This window comes from Leptosomus discolor, chromosome 2 (genome assembly GCF_034619465.1).
Source record: "Leptosomus discolor isolate bLepDis1 chromosome 2, bLepDis1.hap2, whole genome shotgun sequence".
NCBI lineage: Eukaryota > Metazoa > Chordata > Aves > Leptosomiformes > Leptosomidae > Leptosomus > Leptosomus discolor.
The window spans coordinates 24,626,695-24,651,510 of NC_141392.1; the positions used below are offsets into that span (position 1 = coordinate 24,626,695).

General features: G+C 51.9%; 1 protein-coding gene across 2 annotated transcripts; it reads right to left on the reverse strand.

Annotated features, from left to right (window-relative positions):
- Positions 1-4,941: 4,941 nt before the first annotated feature.
- On the reverse strand, positions 4,942-17,518 carry BCL2L11 (BCL2 like 11). 2 transcript variants are annotated; one of them, XM_086460769.1, is made up of 4 exons: positions 17,134-17,518; positions 14,475-14,477; positions 12,307-12,419; positions 4,942-8,616 (listed from the first exon to the last, which is right to left on the reverse strand). In XM_086460769.1, exons 1-4 carry the CDS (start codon positions 17,516-17,518, stop codon positions 8,527-8,529), a joined length of 591 nt encoding a protein of 196 aa, XP_086316895.1. In that variant the 3' UTR covers positions 4,942-8,526. The 2 variants fall into 2 exon arrangements, with proteins under 2 accessions (XP_086316895.1, XP_086316894.1); XM_086460768.1 differs by lacking the exon at positions 14,475-14,477.
- Positions 17,519-24,816: the final 7,298 nt, after the last annotated feature.

Sequence of the window (24,816 nt, forward strand, 5' to 3'; positions counted from 1 at the left end):
AAGGGCTTTTTTTGTGTGTGTTTTTTAACCGGTTCTCTCGCAATGGAAGTGAAAACACATGAAAAGAGAAATGCCTTTTTTTCTCTCTCTCTCTCTTTTTTTTTTTCTCTCTTAAATCAGATGCTCCCTCACCAAACGGTGGCTGAAGCCAGTGGCTGGGTGGGCAGCACTGCTGGCATCTCCTAGGGCAGGCAGCCCCTGCCTGCACCTGCCCCAGGCACCTGCACCATCCCCCTTCCCAAGCCCCATGACTTTAAGTCTTCATTTTTACAGCCAACAAGGGCAGTTGAATGGTGTGGGGTTTGGTTTTTTGTTTTGTTTTTTTTTTTAACCTTAAATATATTTCACATGAAGTGCTCCGGTAACTCAGGTTGTTGGGGTTTTTTTTTTCTCAGCGCACAGGGGAAAACAGCCTGCAGCTACCTGCTGGGGGGGGGGGAAATTCTTTGTTTGAATAAAATAGGCTTAGCTCAGAAATTAGGATGAGGTTTTTGTTTTTGTTCTACTTATTTAATCTTTGTTTTTATAAATAAATACAAATAACTCAAACTGAAACTCGATGGCTTTGGTGATAATAAAAGAGCAGCCCTGGGGAAATTTTCTTCATTAACATGTTCTTTCACAGCCCACACTCGGGGTTTCGGTAGGAAAACTGCTTAACCTTTTCAGCAGCAGAAGCAAATGCTTTTTGAAGTCCAGGCACGCTAAAACACGGGGTTCACATCGCGAAGCTGGTTGCGCATCGCCAGGCTTTGCCTTTATTTTAGGGGCCACAAGAAGAGAAAACATTATTTCATCCCCGAGAAGCACTGGGTCCCTTGCCCTTTCTCCCCTCAGTTCTCCCCTTTACCCCATGCCAGGAGGGAAAACAAAAACAAAAACAAAAAAACCCAAAACAATAAAATATTGAAAAACCCTGACTGCTGCTTTTTTTTTTTTTTTTTTTGATGTTTTTTGGGTTTTGTGGGACAGCTCTGTGTGCTACCAGCTCTCTTACAACATACTAGATTTTAGTATTTGCAGCTCACTTCCTGTATGAGGTTAGTTTGTTTATCATAAAAACCCTATTTTTAAACCAAATTCTGCCAATAAGTGATTTGGATGTTCGTGTCAGGCACTCGTGGCTGTCTCCCCCCTTCCCTGGCTGACAGGAGGACTCCGCTGCCACTGCCAGCCCCAGGAGGGATGGGCACTGGGATGCTGTGCCACCAGCACCCTGTGAGGTCTGGGGGCCCAGCACTGCCATGTCTCCTCCTCTGATGCTCAGGCAGTTTATCTGTGTGTTTCAGAAAAGAAAAAAACAGGATTTCAGAAAAATCCTTTATTTGTCTTAACCTGGGCCCGTGCACAGCCATCCCGTGGTGTCAGCAGTGGTGTGGGGATGTGCCGGGATGTAGTGAGGCAGAGATGTGGCTTTCATTGCCCCTTCCCTTTGCTCTTGCTCCTATGCTCTTCGCATCCTTCTTTGCCTGTCATCCTCCAGCCTGCGCCGTTACAGAGATGCCAATTAGACCCAATTAGCACCAGAGCCGTGTGCTAGTGTGGGCAGTGGAGGGGATGCTCAGGGAAGCTGGGGTTTGCTGCCCTGTGCATTCCCCCACCTTGGGGAATGGCTATCACACCATCTTCCAACTTTATTTCCCCTAATTATTATCCAAGATAATCATGTCTCTGTCAAAAATTTTTTCACTCGGCACACAACATCCGTAATTGTGCCGACACAAAGCATGTTTTAATTAACAACCCAAAAGGCTGGGAAGCGGGTGCTCCCTGCACTCCCTCCCGGGAAAATTAATGTACGAGCCTGTCAAAATGCTGGTGAGGAGAAATTCATCAAATCAGGGAAGAAAAGGCCCCGTATCCCCACGAGGGTCCCTGCCCTCACCCAGCCCTGGCCTCAACGAGCCATGCGGCACCAAGCAAGCCATTGCTGCAACATCCATGGTCTTCTTGGCTCCATAGGGCCAGCCTCTGTATGTACAGTGGTGTCGCCAACAGGAATAAACCCATAGTCTCATTTTTGTAGGGTAGTTTAAGTGTTGCAAGTCTTAATTTTTAAAAGTCACCAGAAAAGACCCAGAAAAGTTTTCAGATGCTCGGGAAGGACAAAGGAGGGTGGGCAGTGGCTTGCAGGTGCCTTGCAGAGCCCTTGCTGGTGGGTGGTGGGAAGGTCCTACCATCCTTGTCTTACGTCATATAGATATATGCCCAGCCCCATTATAGTATCTATAATGCCCCTTATTTCTTCTAGGGACCTCCCTGGCCACACGTTGGGTCAACCTGCGCAACCCTGCCTGCAGCCAGCTGTCTCCCATCCCCATCTACCCTGGATTTGACCAGAGGAGAGGTCAACCTTCCCAGAACCTGCCAGAAGCATGAGAAAACCCACTGGAAACAGTGAGCTTTGTTGCAATATGAAAATTAAATGCAAATCTCAGTGGGTATTTTTAGCTGTTTAAGGCTGAACAGGTGTTTGAAAGGTCAGATGCGAGTCATTGGAAAAAAAAAAGAAAGAGAGAGAGAGAGAGCGCCTGGCAGCATGGCACTATGGCACTGTCACTCCCATGGCACTGGATGGCCACAGCGTGGCAGCTGTTGGTCATTTGGCTCTGCTGAAGCCACGATGTTCAGTCCACGTCTGATGGATGCTTTGGCTTGTGTGCCCCGCCCCAATCCCACTGGTGAGTGCAACACTCAACATTAGCACCCATCTGGGGATCTCATCGGTGGTTTTGGTTGCCCATCATACCTGAGGCAGGCAGGGCTTAAGGGATGTGCGAGCATCCTGGGTTGGTTTGGAGCTGGTCTGGCTGGGCTGAGGTCCTGTGTCCTCAACAGTGTGTGCACAAGGCAGCCATGAGTTTTTCGGGAAGGGGTGAGTGTAGAAAGGCTTCCTTCTAATGGACGTGGGGCTCTGGGGCAGTGAGGCTTTCAGATGGCTTTTTCCATGAGCAGTTTTTTTTGTTTGTTTTCCTTTTCAAGGAATGAAGGAAGTTTGTCATCCTTAAAACAAAATTGCATGTGGTTTTAATCAGTTACTAAAGCAAAAATTTAAGACCACAGAAAGAAAGGGCCTGTCTCTTGGGGAGGACCCAGCTGATGTGTCTTTGTTGGACCTGGCCCATGTCCACTTCACACTTGGCCATGACCAGCCTGGGCCGTGACCACCTTCGATCCTCACCATGGCCAACCTGGGCCATGACCACCTTTGACTTGGCCATGGCCAACCTAGACCTGGTGATGGCCAAGCGTGCGCCCAGAAGTGAGACTCCGCTGGCACTTTGCACCGCTGCATGTTGCCAGTGGGGCAGCATTTTTCTTCCTTGTTGTTTCCCAAGGTCACTGGGTTCAGGCAGGCGACGAGCTCCTTCCACCATGAGTCATGACGAAGATAAATGGAGAGCATGAGGTGTGACAACTTGCCTGCACATGCCAGTGGGCTCCCAAAGGCCAATATGACCAAAAAGCCATGGGCAGAATGGGGCTGGCAGCTGCCGGAGCCTCGGCTGGGCAATAAAGCCTTTTTTTTTTGAGTTACAGAAGCCCCCAAAATAGCACCTGAAACCAATAAACTTCCCTTTCAGGAACTTCTGTAATTTGAAACACACACAAGAACAACAACAAAGAAAAAAAATCCAGAAATTTTTTTTTTAAGTTGTTTTGTCAAGTAGGACACTTGGGTTTGTTTTCAAATACATTTCAGCTGGTGGGTGCCAAGGTGCAGGAATGCTCGGCACAGCGGCACCCGGTGTCAGTTCTGGCTTCCCAGGGACTTAAGCTGCTTTTCCCTGTTTCTTCCTGCCTTTCAGCCTTTCCAGCTGACGCATGGTCCCACCATGTTGCGTCACGCAACCCAAACCCTGGCCGCCCAGCTGGTATTTCAGAAGAAAGTGGCTAAAAATATCCACCCCATGCACCCAGCATGGGCCAGCAGCTCCTCACCTTTGAACAAAAGTAAAAAAAATCAAGCACTGAGCCCACAACCCTGCTTAACAGCTCAGTTTGAGCCTGTGGCATCACTGCAGACCTTCAAAATGGGAATTAAAGGGGATGCCAGGCAAGGAAGGGGAAGAGCAGCATCAGCCCCTGGATGTGGGCGCTCAGGTGTGATTGTCTCGTAAAATACTAGATGTTTCTGCAGGTCCCACCTTTCCTGTGCCGCCACGTTTTTGGCATGCAGTGCTCTCCCTTCCTCTGTGACAAGCACATCCATCCTCTTATTTTATTTATTAGCCTTTAAAACAATTTATTGGGGTCTTCCAAAAGAAGCACACGTGCTCTGGTCTAAGAGGAGCAACTCAAGCCATCCCCTGCAACTCGGCTGCCCCCCCGCCCCGTTCTTTCCACCCCCCCCACTTAATTTAGTGACCTCTGCCATGCCTCTTATCTGCTGCTTATTGGCATGATCTCACCAGTGTATTGTTCCAAACCGCAGCTGATGCTATCAGTTATCTGCCATCTATTATCTGTGGCAAAATAAAAGCAAGAGGAATAAGTAAAATAAACCCCTATGCTTCCCCCAATCTTCTTCAGTACCTGCAGAACTGAACAGGGAGTGCCCTGAGGGTGCAGGAAAGTGCCCATCATGGTTTTGAGCCCATTGATGCAGCTCATGTCCGCAGATCCCCAGAAAGGTGGGGAAAAGAAAAAAAACCATACCAAAACCCAAAGCCCTCCCAGCTAGGGCAGCAGAGGTAATGGGTTTGGGAACACTCAAGGCAACATCTTGCAAAACAGCTTCATTTAACAGACATGTTTTAGTGCCCCAGGAACCTCAGAGCACCTCAGAGAGGAGGGAAATGCCAGGTACACACCCGCATCCTGGATCTGGGGGAGAACAGGTGATAAACAGGGAGAACTGGTGATAAAGCAGCCAATACCCCCTCCCCAGCCCTTCTGCAGGTGATCCTCTAGCCCCTAAAGAAAACAGCTCTCATGACAAATAGTTGAAAGTTTTTATTCATATAAAACTCATATTAAGAACATAAAAGATTGCATCTTAAAAAAAAAAAAAAGATCTGCAATTATTTACAGCAGTATTGCACAAGTAAAGTGGCAATTACCCTGTCCAAAATTCATCAGTGCAAAACACAAGTAAGCCAGGGAAATTGCAGTAAAAATGCTACATATGCTGGGTCCTGTGAAACAAGTTAGTGATTCATCAGCACATCCGTGTGTGCTGGGGCAGTACCTGATGTTAAAGCTGGTCCAGGGAAAGTGGCTGAGATGGAGGAAAATGTGGCTTTAAAAGGGGGGTGGCAAAAATCACGGGGATGTAGAAGCCAAATTCCCACCAAATTTCACTAATGCTGAAGTCTTTGACATGCCTAAATCGCTACTGGCAAGTGGGACTTAGGCACTTTGAGAAAAAAAAAAAAATAGTAAATTTCATTATCCAAACCATGTTGGCCACACTGCCAGGAGAAGGCAGTGCTTTGGAAGGTGATCCATCACTTATTGCAGGGGCAGGGATGGGAGACGGGGTGGGAAACAAAAATCTTTATAGGAACTTAAATAAGCAGAAAATAAATATACATTTCTACAAGTTACAGCATTATGGAACAGTAGAGTGCATTAATTACACAGGGGGGAATCTACAGTATTTACCAAGTTCAACTCTAAAAAAGTTTAGAAAAAAACAGTAATTTTTTTTTTTTTTTTTTTTTACTTACTTCATAAGCTGTACAAAACTTACATGAGAGAAAGGAAAGGAAATACATTGCACACAGATATTTGGCTCAGATGATGAAAATAATATGGTGCCCTACTCTAATAAATAGTCAGGTATTTACAGGTATGAAAGAGGAGAAGCGTTAACACATCATGTGAGATCACCTGGGAATAAATCTGGTTTCCCTGCAACCAAGGAAAATTCTTCATCACATCCTTTTAGCAGAACAGAGACCACAGGTTATGCTTAAAATGACTCAGAGCAGTCAGCCAACGCAGCTAAACCAAGCATACTCACTAAACACATCATTCTGCTGTTCAGAGACTTTTTGGGGTTTCTTTCCTAAACCCCACAACTCCACGGGGATAAAACCTGGTTTTTTGGGGGCTAATTTTGTGACACCTACACTTTGGCTGGGAACACCTCCTGTGGTGAAGTCCCAGGCAGATGGTGCCAATACCTTGACTTTTTTTTCCCCCCCCTCCCTTAAAATTAATGTAATTTTTAGCTCCATCGTTGGCTGGGGTGGCCAGGTGGGGAGGATGGGGTAAAGTGCTTGGCATTTCTTTGGTGTACTCCAAGGGACACATTCTGGGAAGCGCGATGCCAGGATGCTGTAAGGCTGCGAGACCCGAAAGCACCGTTTCATCCACCAACAGATGAAACAACTGGGGAAAAAAAAGCTCATTTGGTTTCCCCCTCTGCTGTAAAATTTTTTTTTTTTTTCCTTTTATCAACAGCCATGCAAGTCCACGTAGGTTCCCATGGGAAACCTGCCAAAGCAACCTCCCTGCTGCAGCTTTCTATATAAACCCTATATAAAAAAAGATGAAGGCTCAGGCATGGCTGGGGCAGCACAGCTACGGTGAGCCCAAACCAAGAGGATAAGGAGCCAAAACCAAGAGGACAAGGAGCAAGAACCTGCCCCGGCCAAGCTCACCACATACTTTAACCGCTCACTCTGCACCAGTGCAAAGGTTCTGCCCACACCCTCTCCAAAACATCACCTGCTCCCGCAGGTGAGGCCAACTCCTGCAACCCATGTTCACCTTGCAGGTCCAAAAAAAAAAAATTTAAATAACAATTAAAAATTGCTCCAGAGGAGTGCAATCAGGGGCACGCAGCCCTGCACTGACACCACGGCTTTTCACCTACCCAACAGGCACAGGCAGCCACTGCATAGAGGTCAGATTGTACAGTTTGTCCATCATTAAAAACACTAATAACAACAACACATGGCACTCAACAGCTTCTCCTTGCATGTGTATTGCAAGAAAAACTGCTATGGTGGGCTTGGGTTTGGTTTTTCCCTTTTTGTTTTTTCCTATGGTGCTGGTGAAACCAGAAATAAAGCCATGGCGTTTGAAAGTGGGTTTGAGGACCACCTGCACCAGGCAGAAGGGACAGCTCTGGAGGCAGAGACGAGTACGTTTGTGCATAGATACAGGGGTGGCTGGAGCAGCAACCCCCCTCCAAAAGCACCCGCTGTGCAGCAGCTGCCCACCCGTGAGATGAACCGGAGGCAACGGGGGGCACAAGGCAACAGACTTGCTTCTTCCAACAAGCCCTTGGGGCTCCTCCAGCAAGGCTGCGGGGTCTCCAGGTGGAAGGAGAGATGCCCTGGAATGGCATCAAGCACCCAGTCTGGTCTTCCCAGGAAAAGGAGGGCAGTTTGGGAGGAGATGTAGCAGTCGGTGGGGAGCAGATCGCACGTGGCAAGGCCCTGGGTGAATCCGTACCAGGCTGGCATCCTTTGGCACTTCTTCCAGCTGCATCCCCAGCACACCAGCATCCGGGGTCTTCACGCTGCCGGTCCTGTCCTGCTCATCACCCTGCTCCAGGCTGTTCTGTCCAAACAGACAGAGGATCCCAGGAAAAAAAAAAAATCCAGCGTCTTAAAAACTCTCCCAGGTTCAACAGCAAGGTACAAGCCACAACTCAAGTTCCTGAAGTTTCGCAGAAGGAGCTGTCATCTCCAGGTGCAAAGCTGCAGTGTGCTGGGAACTGTTTCTACCTGCCTCCGAGAACGTTTTATTGCTGAATTACTCAGTCACCAACATTATATATTATATTATACAATACATAAGCGATTTCACACGTTTTCTAGAAAGAATTTCTAAAAAAAGGCAACCTGGTGGATTGTTTGTTTGGTTTTTTTTTTGGTTAGTTGGTTATGGTATTTTTGACCTTGGGAGTCTGACAGCTGAGTGTTGAAATTCAGAGTGTTAAAAAAAAAGATACAAATAAAATCAGTCAGCAGGAAATAGGCTACTTGCATGATGCAAATTAATGTGGATTGGGGTAGCATTAGGTATTTACAGGTAAAAGAAGTGCTGATTTAAATCCCTCTGCGCTTCTTCCATCATCACCATCCTTTTTTATGGGCAAATGCCAAGGAGGCAAAGGGAGAAGAGAGGGCTCTGCAAGTCTGCAATAAGGTCTGCGAGGCAAACTAAGGCGGCTCTGCCCATCCGCTGGCTCAAGCTTTCCTCTTCCCCGCTGCAGGGTTTATCCCAGACGACCCGACAGGTTTCCAGAAACGGTGACATAAAAAAGGATTATTCCATCGCTGTTGAATATTTTCTGATACTTTTGGAAAAATAAAAAATAATAAAAACAAGAATTGGGAGAAACGCAGTAAACACCACTCTTGGACAAAATCCTGCATCGGAGAGTCCCAGCAGGTCGGTGTGGGATGTCCACCCAAATGTGATGGCCCCTGCTGCACGTCCTGGGGGAGGGGCAACGATGGGGGCCAGGTGGCACAGGGAGCCCCACATCCATCCGACTGTTCCGTCCTTCCCGGGCTTTCCCAATGAGTAACAAGTCCTGGTGCCTTGGGACTCGCCCAGTGCTCACTGCATCCTCCAGATGAGGCGGATGATGTAACGCAGGAGGCGCAAAATGATGATCTGGGGGTTTCCCGCCTGGTTATCCAAGAAACCCTAAAATGAAAGAAGGAAATAAAGAAGAAAGAAAAAAAACAAACAAGACTGACTTTAGTTTCCAGCACAAAGCCCCTGCGCTACAAACACCTTGTGCAGTGCCACACAGATATTTCAGAGGTGTGAAATCAAGCATTTTAAGAAGAATGAAAATAAACCCCAGGACCTTTCCTGTTTTCCTTCAACAAAAGTCTTCACAATACTCAGAGTTGAAGCTGCACACTCCCAGCCACGTTTGCCTTCAAGGCAGCTGCCACGGCACCGCTCAATGGGGATGTCGCACACGAGTCCCTGTGCGTGGGCACAGGAGGTGTGTGATGCTGCCGGGGGGGTTGAAACGTGGCGGAGGAGCAGTAAACCCCGCTAGCACAGTCAGGGGGTTTTAAACACCACGGTGTGGGAAGGCTGACCAGAAAAAATTAAAAATAATAAAAAAAATTTAAAAAAATCCCTCAGCGGGGAGCACAGCATCAGACTCTGCACAGGCAGGTCCCGCCTGTGGCAATGATGCATGGATTTGAGTTGAGACTGCTCCAGGCATAACCACCACCTCATTCACAAAACACGGCGAGCCGGACACAGCAGAAGCACACTCCTCCCTGGAGCAAGGGATCACAAGAGCATACAACAACAACAACAAAAAAAGAAACAATCACCAAAGGAGTATTTATTTTTAAACTTTTTTTTTTTCCTACAGTGGAAGAGCAGCCCAGAGGTGTCCCCCTCTCTATACCGTCCAAAAGCAATCCAATTTGGGCTATATTTAGTGCAGTAAAATCATGCCTGTGCATGCCTGGAGAGAAAAATTTGCTGTTTACACCGATATGCAAACTGCCATCCCCACTATGGGGGTGTAACGCAGGCAGTTTTGTAGCAGGGAGCCGTCACCATGGAGAGACGATGCTCGAGCATCCTCTGGCCAGGTACCCAGGCTGAGCACACCTCCCACCCTGGGGCAGCCCTGCACCCCAGGGCATTGGGTCCCAGGGCACAAGTGGGATTCACCCACCCGGGAGCTGTCCCCCCACCAGCACAACGCTAAGACCACCGCACTGCCTGACCGCCAGCACAGCAGAGAGCAAGAAAAAAACCAAACAAAACCAACCCAACTGGCTTAGAGAAGGATGCAAGAGAAACGACAAAATTAGGTTTTCTTTACCATAGAGGTGTAAAAAAAAAAAAAATTAAGGAGTTGAAACAAGACGTTTTCCACCTCCGCAGGCAGCTTGGGTGCAGGCAGCAAAGCCTGGGCCATGTAACAGCAGCCAAGTGATGCACCCTCTGCCAGTAAAAGCCTCAGCATGGAGCTGGTCTCTGTGGCCAGAGGGTCAGACAGAGCTTTGTCAGGGCAAAGACGGGCTGGATGGCGAGTTGTCTCATTCCTTGTTGTCTTGACAAAGAAAGTTACTGGGGGGGGGGGGGGGGGGCAGGCGGGCAGTGTGACGCACAGGGCGCACCGATGGGGAACGTGATGGGGAACGCGTGGCCCCGACCCGTCCGACAGCTCCGACCTGCCCAGCAAGTGCTGTTTTGGCAGGGCTCTTAGTTCCCCATTTCTAACCTCACGCTTAAAGGGCAAACCCCAGTGAGCAGCAGAGCCCAGCATGCCGGTAAGGCGTCCTACCTACCCCTCCTGCCGAAGGGCTCCAGCTCTGCAGAGACCACCCTTTCTCCAGAGCAGTCAGACTGCTTGCAGAAGGAAGAGACACCTTTCCACAAAACCAGTGATTCTGCACTAATTGCTTAAATTCTCTAAAACCTCCTAGTTTCTGGGCACAAGGAGCAAGAATTCATCAGATGCTAATTAAGCCAGGTACAAAGTGTTTTTCGGGTCACGCATGACAGCCTCTGCTTGTGTCATCTAGCAAGCAGGACATGGTCCTGTGCATTTCAGTTCTCTTCCCAGAGCAGCAGGTTGGAAGCTTGTCCAAGGCACTGGGAACCACCTCATGCAAACCTGCATGATGCTCTGCAACCGGGCACCTGCACCCGATCCTGCTGTTGGCTTCACACCCACCCTCTCGGATCTGTGGGGAAAACCTCTTCTCACCCTTCCTCAGCCACCCTGTTAAATTCACACCCTCTTATACACCAGGCAGCACAGACCACGGTTTTGTATGGGGCGGCACAATGTGCCTGGTGCAGATTGCCAGCATGGAAGGTCCCACGCAGTGCAGCATCAAGAGAGCCAGTCCCTGCAAGATAATGCAGGGAGGACATTCCTGCTCACCACAAACCTGTTCACAGAAGACACTCAAAGGGCTTGGGCGTGCACTCCAAATTTAAGGCACCGCTCCAGAAGCCAGCAAGAAAGGATGGCATGGCACTCTACAGTTCTGCCAGTCCTTCTGGATCAGCTCACCACTATTGGGCACCTTCAGCTTCCCGAATGCCAGCAGGATTGGCTTAGTCCCTACCTTTCATTGAAGGGGTGCCCTTTAAACAGAAAAAGCAGGGATTTTGCATCATGAGGAATTGGCCTGGATGGGGGAGGTCAGAAGAAGTGTTCTGGATTTGGGATAAAACGCAGCTTATCTCCAGTTCGTTGCAGGTCAGGAAAACCAGAGCATTTGGGAAGAAAACAGAGCCAACGGAGAAGTCTCCAGTGAGGCGATGCAGAGAGGCCATGCAGAAGGAGCTGGACCATGGCAGCCTAGAACCCCTTTTGGGGGAGAGCCAGTGCCTACAGGCAATCCACCATACAGACCCTGGGAGTGGCAGGAGTGACTCACGAGCCAGGGAGGATGGATAAAGATCCGGGCAGCCAGCATTTCATCACCAACGCTGCTAGCTAACGTGCTTCTGACTCTTCCCACAAATGAGCGCAGGGGCGAGTTGACGAACCAGAAACCACATGCACGAACATGCCGCCATCAATAATGTTTCGCAGGCAAGTTACTGGCTAACGTTGCTCTTCTGAAAACTACTGTTACTTCTTCTCTCTGGGCTGGTTTGTTTTGGGGTTGGTTGGGGTTTGGTTTTTCTTTTTTTTTTTTTTGCATTAGTGACACCTATTTTTGTTGCAACACTAAAAGGTGAGAGAGTTTAGTGTCTTATAATTACCTGCATTTCAAAACAGCTCTGGCAGATTCTTTATAAGAAAAAGAAGTTATCAGATCAAGTCCATCCCTCTTTCTTATTTGCAACTACAGTCCAAGCACGTGATCCTCAGCAGCAGGGATCTGGGAGCTGGGCACAGAAACTCGCCTGCACTCACTCCTTGCACATTTCCCTAAAAACACCAGTGCCGGCACCCAACCACTGCCAGGTACCACTTCCAGAGAGGCTCTTCCCAACGCCACCCCAAAAATACCCCAAGACACCCAAACTTTCCCTGCCTTTTAACTTTTAGAAGTTTCTTCCTCATTATTGTCAGGTCCAGTCCCAACTCAGCGAGACACTTTACTGGCCCTGGGGTGCTATGAAAGATGCTGCGAGCTTTGTACCCGAAAGCCTCAAGTCCCAGTTTAAAGGTTATTTTTAATTGATTTAATGACACTGCAGCAGCAGATGACTCGCCGGCGCAGGCAGCACAGCCCTGCGTCCAGGCAAACACAACCACCCGCGCATCCTTTTCTACATTTGAGTGAACGAAACATTCACCGCAGAACTAGTTTCCAGAGATGATTAAGCTTCTCCCTTTTAGAGACCGTGAGTAAAGAAATGGAAAGTAAAAAAGATGAAAGTTACCCTTCTTGGACAATAGGAGGCATTGAACTCGTCTCCGATGCGCCGCAGCTCCTGTGCAATCCAGATTTCAGGCTGTATGTCTTCTGCTAGCGAGTGAGACTGCCACCGGGAAGCTGCACGGAACCAAACCAGAGCATTTGGAACAGGTGAACAACAAAAGAATAAAAACCTCCACTAAACTTTATTAATTCATTTCTTAATTATAGGCTTCCCTCAGGAGCATCTTCCCTAGCGTACCCAAGCTTTGGCGCCCTCTTAAATAAGGAGGAAAGCCGAGAAGCCACTCTCCAATTTCTTTCCCTAGCAAAACCTTCTTTTCCCTCCCTTTCTAAATGATTTTCTTTTCTTGCAGGCACAGCAGCAACTCTTCTCTAACCTTAAAAAACCTCTGTCTGGATAGTTTAATCCAATTCTCACATTTCTTCCCCAAACAGTTCTGAAGTGCCCAATGAGAAAAGGAAAACGCTTGGTTTTGTCGTACTGAGAAGAAAGCCACAATTGGATTTGTACGCCAAGAAACCACACTTCCAGCAAACTGAAGGACTTTCCATCTGCAGGAGGGAATCAGGACACTCGCCTCTCAAACGGCATCTTCCTGCACTTTACCACAAAAATCCAATGCAAGAAAACAGCACTAGCTTAGAAGAGGAAAAGAAGATCTAATGTACCAATTATACTGTACTACACCTAACTATTTCAGTCTCCATTTTAAGAAGCTATTAGACACGTGATAAAGCCACTGTGCAATCCCCCAAATAGCCAGGGGAGAAAGGAGCATCCTGTGACCCACACAGGACCCAGTACGGTACCTGCACCACCTCTTCCCCCCAACAAACCCAACTGCAGGATCCGAGCAAGAATCACAGCCTTATGGAAAAAACAAACCACAAACAAACAAAACCAAAAACACAACAAACAAAAAAACCCAGCTCCACACAACCCAAAAAAAACCACTGTGCAAAACAAAACAGAGCATTTTGGCACAACAGCTTAGAAGGAATCACAGGGGAATAGAAATAGCTTCCAAACTCAAAATATTCAAAGGATTAGTAGGGCAGTAAAAAAAAAAATTAAATAAAAGCCTGGCTCCAACCTGACTGGAAAATGTGTTTCCGAGCCAAACTAGCATTGCTTGGCTCAGGGATCTGTTTTGTTTTCACACTGTAGTAGCGCAGTAGTACCCGCTGTCTGCCCAGGGACGGCCCCAGCGTATTTATTTTCCTCGCTGGTGAATGAAACACGGCACAGCCCTCGCGATACTCCACCCCAGCGCTCCGGGAACGCAAACAGGATTTCAGCCGGGGCGGGGCGACCATCCAAAATCCCACCACCGTCAACAGAGCTGGCCTGGGGCTGCCTTTCCCAGCAAGAGCTAAGCTACGGAAAAAAAAAATAAATAAAAGGGAGATGGGACAAAAAGATGTGAGGAGACCGCAGAGAAAACTGTGGGGGAGAGGTACTGCTCCCGCTCCATTCTTTCCCCCTGCCCCAGCATCGCACCCAAGAGCTCATCCGCTCGAGAGATGAAGACTGGGGTTGGTGGCTGAGAGCGAAATTGGGCTGAGGTTTTCAGAAAGGACTTTCTGTGGCGCTACTGAACGGCATCGTCAAAAGGGTCCAGTCATAACCGGTCCCAAAACCAGTCAGAGGTGCTTTCGGGGGGCCACCAGTCATACTGCGAGGCAGTGCCCGCTGCCACTGGCAAGACGGCTGCCACGGGGATGGGGGCAAACAGAGAGGCCACCAGCACCCCCAGGATGCCTGCATCTCACCCTAGCCCATGGGATGCTCCAGCTGGGGACTGGCACAGCGATGCTGCGGTCCCTACTTAGAAGGCAAAAAAACCCACAACCCCAAATTGCACCTCCACCTCACAAGCTTGGCCATCCAAGCCCCCTAGAGAAAACCTCCTTGGAAAACAACTTCAGATGAACCATGTGTGAAGCTCCGGGAGAAAAAGGCACTGGCTCCAAAACAAGAGCAACAGGAACACGACCACCAGCTTCTCAGCTCCAGGTTTCCCCCTTAAATTCACCTACTGCCCCCAGAGTATCTCCTTCGCAGGCAACAAGATCATGCTGCTTCTCTCTGCTCTTCCACAATGCAGGAAAACACACCAGGATCAAAAGAGCACCAGGAAAACCCATTTACAGAGCACTTGCATGCACCTGCTCCAAATGCATCCTAAAAACCCACATACAAACCCTGTACTCCGTCGCCTTTAGACAGAGCTGCCCTTTGAACAAAAAACCCAATGAAAGAAAATTTATCAGCTCCTGCTAGAGCCAAGGACTTGAAATATCAGCCCAAGATTCACACAACCCCACCAAAAGGTGGGTTTCCTGTCTTGGGTGACTTTGTAGTGAATGCTCCCCACAGGCAACCACCACCCCTGCCTTACTCTTCTGCAAAAAAGCAGGCTCATCCTTTTCCTCCATACCTTCCCTGGCACAGCCGAATAAACTCATCCCTGCTCCTCTCCTGCTCATCCCCAAAAGCATCTTCCCAGATACACTGAGCCAGCACCACAGTCCTTCCCGCCTCCCATCAAAGAACACGCTCCCCACTGCTTTCATCTCATTTCCCCCCAAAAAATGGCTTTGGAGGCGGCCGGCTGTACTCCCTCATGCTGTCAAGAGAAGTGAGACAGCCCAAAGCATCGCTGCCCGCCACCTCTCATGCCAGGAACAATTCTTCCTCCAACCATTAGCACTCACACCACGCAAGGCATCCCAGGTCTGTCTCCACCTTCTATTCTCTGGCAGAGGCACTTTCAATGCTGAATTATTATTTGGGCTGTCACCACTTAAAGCTTTGGGGAAGGTTTTACGAGGTTTAGAAGAGGCAGCTTCAAGGCAGAGCATGTGCTTGCTTTGCTCCACCAGCCTTGGAAACAGTTCACTGCTGCCCCTGGGAGAGGCTGAGAGCACCTATCGCACACAAACTGCTCTTGCTTACAGGAAACGCCTGTTGTTTATTATTATTATTATTATTAAAGGTCACTTGCTTATGCTTCCTAGAGAAGCTCTCCACCTCTCAGCCTGCCATCAGTGCCTTACAACAGATAAAAATCAGTGCGTAAAAACACAACAAAGAATTATACCCTTTGCTTCCTTGCAGAGGGATTGATCCATTTCCGCACGGAAAAGTCAACAGCACACATCCGGCGGGACACCGCCAAGGCAAGGGGACTGAGGAAGAGGTACACAGGGCAAACCCACAGCCCGTTCTCAAGGCAAGCTGCACAGCAAGCCACAGCCTGGGAGCTGCAGTCCCTGGCCAGGGATAAAACAGCTCCGCACATCCATGCTCCCAGCTTAATCGCATTTGAGAGTAGCCAAGGGTCCCATTAAATAGCTCGAGTATTTTCCATTTGCTTATAGTTGTTTAGGATGATGCCCCTAGCAACAATAACAGAACAAATGCTCCAGTAAAACCAGCATTTCAACAGCTTTCCTATGGCAATGAAAAAGCAGCAGCTCAGAAAAATCAGGGAAAACTTCAATTTCTTCCTGGACCACCAAACCCAAACATAAACAACTTCACTTGCTGCTAAAACATTGGCTGCAGCTCTCCCTGCCGAGGAACTCCAGCATCCTTGCCTAGCTGTGCCACGTGTGTTTGCGCTACGCAACATTGTGAAACTTGCATTAAGCTGTAATTACTGTAATAATGTCAGAAAATCTTTCCTAAGGGCATATTACAGTAAGCCCTCTGTAGCTGTAACCACAGCCATCAACCAGGGAGAAAAAAAAAAAAACAAAACACACAACAAAAAAGAGATATTTTGATCATGTAAAGCTTGGAGCTGGTGTTTGTCATCCCCTGAGGAGCCCTACCAATGCAGTACCTGCCTCGCTCCCACTTCTCCCCGGTTTTGCCCGGCAGAAGTTAAAAGGTTTCCTCCAATTAAGGGGAATTAATCATGAGAGAGGAAAGGCATCGCTGGATGGCTCCGGCAGGCATGTTTTCCCCACCGCTAGAGGCTTCAACCCAGCCTTACCTGGTAAGCCACACGTAAACACCCGCCCGCCCGCCAACACGCCGCTTTCAAGCGCCAATTCTGGGTTTCGCCAAAACAAGCAGGAGTTTTGTGACCCGAACATCTATGACACCATGTGGCTCGTTGAGAGAGAAACAGAAGCAAAGGAAAAGAAAAAAAACAAGCAAGAAGTCACTTACCTCGCAGCAGCACACAAACACTGGTGAAAAGCAGCACGTAAAGCCTTGCGAGAAGCAAGCCCTGACTAGGAAGCTGGATTAAACAGCTTTGTCCCCTCCTCCCCAGGCAGGGACTGACCCATCCCAGAAAAGAATAAAAAAAGTAATAACAATAATAATAAAAAGCACTGGACGAGCGGGTGTTCCCCAGCAGCACATTTGCTCGGCGGGGCCGGCCAGCTTGCAAAAATCCCACACCCCCGGCTGCCCGGGCGAGCATCCAGCCCGCCGCCAGCCCCATGGCTTGCCCTAGCATGGGCTCAAGGCCTCGGCGGGGCCTTTCGCAACCGCCCCGCAGGTACGGCGCGGGGGCTCGGGCACGGTTGCGCCAAGGGGAGGGCGTAACAGGGTGCCGCTCGACCGCAGCCCAGCATCCCGAAAATCGAGAGAGTGGGACACGGGAGGTGATGCAGGAGGTGTCGCCGCAGGTGTGTGGCAGCTACAAAAAAAGCTGCGCTTGCAGCTTACCAAAACACAAACACGGCGAGGAATGGAAGGTGCTGCTGCCAGGTGAGGGGTGAAGGGGATGATGACGGCAGCCCGGCAGGCTGGTTTCACGCGCTCCGGCACAGCCCCCCCCATCCCCCCCCAAACCCAACACCTTACCCATGGCGCTGAGGCAGTGGCTGAGGGCCTGGCAGGGCGGGCTGGGGGTCTGCGTGGCCTTGTCGCAGCTGAGGGGCGCGGGGCTGCGCTCGGCGTCGAAGGAGAAGTACCCGCTGGAAGAACGCGACAGCAGCGGCGACCTCCGCACGAAGATGAAGAGCGGCGAACGGGTGGCGAAAGGACCGGGACTGGCGGGGGGACCCCGCGGCGGAGGCCCCGCCGTGACGGTGGAAGCGGAGCCGGGGAGGGCGGCGGGAGCGCCGGGGCGCAGCTGCGCGGCCGGGCCCGGTCCCTCCACCACCACCACCCCCCCCGCCGCCGCCGCCGGTAACCGCCCGCCCTCGCCGTCGCGTTGCGCCTTCACCTCGGGGGGTTGCTTGGCCATCGGGGCTGACCTGCGGGAGGAGCGGGACGAGGAGCGGAGTGAGGCGACGGAGAAGAAGCCGAGGAGCCGCCGCCGCCTGCCCCGTCCCGGCCCCTCCCGCTCGGCCCCATTGTTCTGCCGAAAGTGCTGAGGCGGCAGCTCCGCTCCGCGCCGCCCCCCGCTCCCCGCCGCCTCGCCTCACCCACCGACACCCCCCACCCTCCTCCTCCTTCTCTGCCCCCGCTGCCTCCGCTCACACTGCTCCCCGCCGGGCTGCGGCGGAGCGGAGCGGGGCGGCCGAGCCCGCGGGGCTGGCGGTCTGTGTGTGTGTGTGTGTGCGTGCGCGACGGCGGCCCTGCCCCCGCGCCTGCCCCGGGCCCTGCACCGCCCCCGCCGCCGCCGCCCCGCCCCGTGTTTACAGCGGCGCCGCGCCCGCCCCGCCCGCCGGCCGCCCCCAGCGCCGCCGCTGCCCGCCCCCAGGGCGGGGCGGGACGGGCCCCAGGACGGTGCGGCCCCCTCCCCCCCTCTCGCCGCGCCCCTCGGCCCCTGGTCCCCGCGCAGCGGGCACGGGCAGCCTGGCGCGGGCACGGGCACCTTGCGCACGTACCTCCGCGTACCCCCTGGCGCTGCGCGCTCGCAGCCTTGCGCACCCCTCGTGCCCCGACGCTCTTGCACACCCCCCTCGCGCCATGCGCTCGCACCCTTGCACACCCCACGCACCGCAAGCACACCCCTTACATACAGACGCCTGCTCTGTACACCTTACGCGCCCCCTACGCCCACCGTGTTGCACACCCGCCGCGTGCACACACGCCCACCTTACCGGCAGCACGCACTGTGCTGCGCCTGAATCCCGCGCGACGGGGTCATCGTGAGCCGCTCGGACGAACGTGCATTACGCAGCCCTGTACACAGCCCCTTGCGCACACACAGCCCCGTGCACACGCAAATACCACACGCTCCTGTACGCAGCCCCTTGCGCGCACACACGCATCGCACGCTCCTGTACACAGCCCTGTTAACACGCACACAGCGCCGTGCGCATCCCGCCGTGTACCCCTTAAAGAGCACCCCCCTTGCACGCTGCAAACTCCCCACTCCTTGCACTGCCTGGTGCACACCCCTGCACCGCAATCCCCCTCCCGCTGCACCCCTTGCACCTTGCACACACGCGTTCACCCCCACCCCCCGCCACGCCCTGCTCCCCACCTCGGCGCCAGGCTGCGGGTGCGCGGCGTTCGTCCCAACTCCCGCGCGGTGCCGGTGTCCCGGGGCAGGGGGGAGCCAGCAACACCAGCAATCAGTGTTGCCCAATTTTACCGTGTCAGAAAAAAATTATAGAAAAAACCAACCACCCCCAAAACGAACGTGCCTCATTTACGATATGTTTTGCATGAACAATCACAATATTATTTTGCGGTGACTAACTCAAACCTGCACCCTGGCAGCCGGGAGCTGCCGACCACAGCTTCCTCCGGCCCCATCGCCCGTGCCGGGGAGCGTGGCTGGGCGTCCCGGGGAGACCCACAGCCCCGCCGCCCCCCGCGCTGGCCCCAGGGGGCTGAAGCCTCCTGCCCCCCAACCCAAGAACCCCACCAGCCAGTGGACAAACAGCCACCACGGTGCAGAGAGGAAGGACCTGGCCGCAGGGGGCTGAGCTTTGCTGATGGGGGGGGCTGTGTCTGGACCCCACACGACGGGGTCACCGTGAGCTGACAGATCCTCCCAGGACAGGGTGCGGGCTGCCACAGCACAACTAGACGACAGGATGTTGATTTTGAAGTCACTGATTAGCTGCATGTAGGTAACGCTACAGCCTCAGCCAGCGGTGCCCAGCGCTTCACCAGCCCAAAACTGCAGGGGACATTCTTCTCTCCTGCCAACGCCTCACCTTCCAACACCTCGCCCCCGGCTACTGTGCAAACTTTGACTCGTGCATGAAGCCCAAGAATGGCGCTGACGTCCGCTTCGACATCCAGCCCTCTCGTGAGTCAATAAACACCCTTATAAAAACACAGATGTCTGATGCTTTTGCCGCCACCGGGGTTGGCTGGTGCCCTTCGCCTTCCTCCGCTGCAAAGGAGGGAATTTTATCGGAGAAAAGAAAATAAGCCCTGGTGAAACTCCTGAGGAGGCGCAGAGAAGCAGCCCAGCTTGCAGCGGGCAAGCTGTGCCAGCCAAGATCTCAGCGAGCAGCCTGCAGCACCTGGGGACATCTTGTCCCCCAGCTGCCACCGCGAGGGTGTGCCTTTATCAGCCGAAGCCGGGGCTCCCCTGCCCTGCTGCCGTCACTGAGGCCACCGGTGCTGAGATGGGCTGCAGGAGATGTGCCCCACTGCAAACCTTTAGAGAACTGGCTCTGGTCCCCCCTGGCCTCCGTGATGCTCGTTATCCCAAACGCCTCCTCCTCCCTGCTGACGGGGTTGTGTGCCACCCAAGCACCTGGATGATAAATGTGCTCCTGGCTTTTGGGATGACCCTGCCCTCTGTGCTCTGGCACCGACACCTCTCTGCAACCGCCAAGAGCTGGGTAAAGGACTGTCATTTCTCTAGATGCATCGCAAAACTGGTTGGGAGAGAGACAGGAAGGTGGTCCAGGTTCGCAAAAGCTTGCACTGGGGTTGTAAACCATCCCTCGCAGGAGGTCCCAGGGCTGAAATCACCATGTTTAGCCCCAAAAGCAGCCCCACATATGCCTGGTGTGCAAGGGCCCAGGATGGTCCGACACACCGGTCTTACCCACTACTGGAGCATCCCTGTCTGCCCAACCTCTACCCCAGCTCCAATGGCTCTGTTCCCATCCCCTTCACGCTGCTCCAATGAGGTGGGAAGAAAAAGGGCCTGCGGGCGTTTGTGCAGGAAAAAATAATTAGAGAAATTAATTAGGAAAACTCATTAGGGAAAAACTTGAAGGCAGGGACCAGTGGCAAAAGGGAAAGGCTTGAGGGTCCCTCCTGCCAGCTTGGCAGCACCATCACCTTTCCACACCGGGTTCCCTCCAGCAAGGCAGAAGCAGGGCTGAAAATTAGGCTTGTGCCTCCTTTCCTGGCCCTCCAGCAGCGGTACCCACAGCACAGAGGAACCACCCACTTACCGAGCAATTCCCCTTGGATGCAGGAGCCACCCAAGGCTTTGTCCCTCTGGGACTGCGGAGCATCCTGGGGGGCCCACAGTACTGTGGCAGAGCAAGGTGGGGGGATCGCTGGCAGAGGCAGCAGGGCTGCCGGGGGGCACGGGGCCGGCAGGCAGATGCTGCGTCTATTTTTTCCTCATTCATTTTGGTTTCTGTGTGGGTGGCTCATGTGAACAAAAAGGTGATGGGGAAAGTGTTGTGCAACAACAGCCTGTCCTTTCAAACACCTAAATTTAAGCTGGTGATTTTCGTGTGTTTGCAAGGTTCATGCGTGCCCGTGATTTTTCGGAGAGCTGTGACAGCCACCAGCTTTACCCCCTCTTTCTCCAAGCGCATTTTTCCCCCGTGAATCATGGCACCAGCCTCCTGGAACAAATCTGTTTCGACTTTGTCCTCGTTCCTATTGTTGTGAACCATCTAAGAGGTATTTGCACTGAAGCCACATCCCAAAGGTCATCTGATTTTCGGCAGTCCAGCGCAGCACTCGCTGGTGGACATGGATGGAGGGAGATGGAGTTTGCAAACCCTCCTCTCGTTGCTGCTTCGGTCCCTGCAGCATCCATCCCCCAGCCCCTTGGGGACACTGGGTTGGGGTTGCCACATCCCAACCCTCATCCTGTGGCACCGGCATGTGCTAACAGCCAAGAAGCAAAGCTCCCCTCGGACCCACTGGCATCTGTGTCACGGAGATGCCACCAGATGTAGGGTGCTTTCTTGTCTCCCGGATGGAAATTAGAAGGAATTAGAGTGGAGGTGGAGAGGGATGAATAACAAGGATGGCAGGGATACCATACTGCCATGGCATCCCAGTGCCCCAGCAATGGCCAGCACTGGCTGGCTGCATCTCCCACCCAGCCCTCCCCCTGCGCTATCCCAGCAGACTGTCACTGCCGCCGGGAAGTGTGCAGAGAGGAGAGATGGAGGAAAGGAGATGGTGCCCGGCTGGGGCAGAATGACCCCTGCTGCTGCCAGCACAGTCCCAGCAAGCTGAAAAAACCCAGTATTGCAGAGAAAAACAACCCCTGAAACACCCTCCTGACAAAGCAGCTGCTCATCAAACCCGGTTTTAACTATACGACACACCAATGGAAAAAAATGACGACTTCTTCTTCTTCTTCTCCAACTCATTGTGATAAATGTTATTTCACTCAGCGCTGGCAGATAAAATCAAGTTTAAGCCACATGCCTTAAATACGAGGCTTTGTCAGAGCCGGGTTTAGGAGCCTGACCTTTACCGCAGCGCGGTGCCGAGCGCCGTGGGTTTTCAGCACTGGGAGCGCGGGAGCAGATGCAGCACCCGAGGTGCCTCCGAGGGGACCAGGGAAGAAGAAAGAGGAAGGAGAGGAGGCGGTTTTCCTGGCCGGGGAGCAGAGGGAGGGCTGGAGGGGCTTGGGGATGGATGATCTGCCCGGCAGAGTGGGACGAGCAGGTGGCACACGTGGGTTACGGCAGCCTGTGCTGGGGCAGGCAGCTGGGCACAGATGCAGTGAGAGCAGCCGTGGGACGTGCACTGAGCTGCCACCGGGCTCAGGCACCTGCGGGTGACATCAGCAGCACCAAAGTGCCTCAAACCCTGTCCAACCTGACCCCTCTCCCACCCAAAGGGTAACTTTGTTGGAGTGATCCTGCCCTGAGCCTTGGGTCTGCATCCCCCATGCTGGCCAGGGACCAAACCAGGTCTTCCACATCCCAGGTGAGCACTGAGCCACTGAATTTAAAAAAAAGGCAAAACAAAATAGAGCCATTACTCCTTCATCAGCTTGCTCTGTGTTCCTAGTGGCTGCTACGAACATGCAAATGTTATACATCTAAACTCAGGGGGTTTTAAAACATATATGTATATATGTTTGTTAAAGAACCATCTAAACTATCTCTGTGTGGGATGTCATTATTCTTCACCCATCTGCAGCGGTGATGGTGACATGGTGATGGAGCAAGGGACGGTCCCTTAGCAGCAGCAGCCTCTTCTGGAAGGAGCAGTGGCTGAGAACGGTTCTGTCATGACCCCAGTGGTCCCTGGGCTGGGGCATCCCCCAGGAGGTGTCGCTTTGATTCACTGCTGGCCCAAAGTAATTTGTGACCTGGTTAGTGGGTACTTCAAGCTGGATGAAGTTATTTGTTGCTCCTAATGGGGCCAAGTGACATTGCCATGGGTGACATTAATGCCTCACCTGTACTAGAACCAGGACCGCTGCTTCGTTAGAATTAGCGAGGCACCTGCAACTTTTAACAATCTCAAACTTTTTTTTAATGTTTTAAATACTGTGATTAAGAAATTTGGTCTCTGCCGAGTAATGGTAGGGAGATGTTGCTGACAGCAAGGGCTCGGCCAGGAGTACTTGATGATGAATTGTCACCAGTAAGCAATGGAGAATCTGGGAGAGAGCAAGCCCTAGATCCTGGCAGGGGGCCCTGGCTTGCCACCGAGGCATGGCATGGTGGCAAAGGGTGAAAAGTGAGTAAACTTGGGTTTTCTGCAGAAGAAAAAGCAAGCCACCCACGCGCCAGGAAATCTCTTCTCTCCGTGTGGGTGGTGGAGGCCCCAAGATGAGTTATCTCTAAAGGGCAACTCTGGGGATACCTAGAGATCTTCATCAGCGTGGATTCAGCTTGCGCCGAGGAGGAAATATCCGCGTCGACAGCTGGGGCTTTGGGTTTTTGTGTTGTTGTTTTTTTCAAAGCTCTTTTTTAGCAGCTCGTTTTAAAATCGGTTAGAAAAGAAGAGCCTCCACCCCTCCCAGGTCATCTCTCCATAGACCCATTCCCACGGCCGTTACACTGCTTGGCCCTTCCTGGGATGGTTTTACCACTTAAAATGCCTCCTGCTTCTCCATGGGATGCTCATGCAAGGGGATGACAGGCAGCTGCCCAGCACAGGGGCTTCTCTTTAAGGATGCTGGAAAATAACAGGGCGTGAGCAGCCTGAACCTGACTCTGCACTGGCACAGGCAGGCAGCATCCCTTTAGCCATCCCCACCAGCCACCCCATCTCCGACCTCTGCTCCTCACTGGGGCTTGGCTATAATAATTCATAGCAAAAGTAAAAGCTCAGAATGGTAAAAGTCAAGGCATTTGGAAGCAAAAATCCCACATGGTGCCTCCCTGGAGGCATCTTCTGAGCTCACACCCATGCCTGCCTTCCCTGGGATGCTCTTAGCTATTAAGCAGAAGCAGTGTTTGCAGGCAGCCGGGATGCTTGCTGGGCGAGGAGGGATGCACGGGGAGTTAGAGCTAACACCTATCTACCATGTATAACGATGTGAAACTCCTACACCCACACGAGCTCCCTCTCCACTTGCAGTGGAGGGGCTGACATTTAAGCTGTTGAGGCTCCCACCCAGCTGGTGGCACAGCTGGTGGGGACACAGGTGAACTGCAGCCAAAAAAAAAACCCCACTACCCCAAGGTGGAGCAGGCAGAAATCAGCATTAATTAGGGGGCAAGCATGCAGGTAACAACTCCATCATGCTCATAATGCAGAGTCATATGCCACTCTGAAAAGGCACTTTTTGGAGCAGCATATGACTGTGTTATGAGCACCGAAACTAAATATATGTATGTTTACTATATATATAAAAACTTGAGCCTGGCAGAGGTTTTTGCCCAGACAGAGAACAGCTGGTTCCAGATTACTTCATAAGAAAATTAAACGAAGGAAGAAGGAGAAAAAAAAAAGCAACGCCAGCATTGAATGTTTATGTTTCCACCAGCTAGAAGGAGGTTTCTCCAGCTGATCTGCCTCATGGTGCAGCTCTTTACAGCTGGCTGGTTAACCAGCTGCTTCGTGTCAAACCCAAAGGCTTTTCCATTTGCCACAGAAAGCCTAACAAGAGACAAAGCAGGCTGCATTAAAGGCTAACCCAAGAGTTATTTGCCATAAAGGCAGGCAGAGGAGCCCCAGGTGCAGGGAGATGCTCCCTACTGCTGGAAAAAACACCCCGCCTTGCTGCATGGCATGGAAAAAGGTTTTCCCAAAGCAAGGAAGCAGCAGTGCTGCTGGGTGTTCCGAAACTGCAGGCAGGTGGACAGGCAGCTGTGGAGCCTGGGGATGCAGCACCACATCCTCCAGAGAGGCATTGGGCCAGGGCAGGTTTGCTGCTGGCAGCATGGAGCATCTCCTCCTGGGTCTCGCATTGGGCCCTTGTTCTTCCCCTCTGCGGCCCTCAGTCCAGACCAGCAAGCCCTG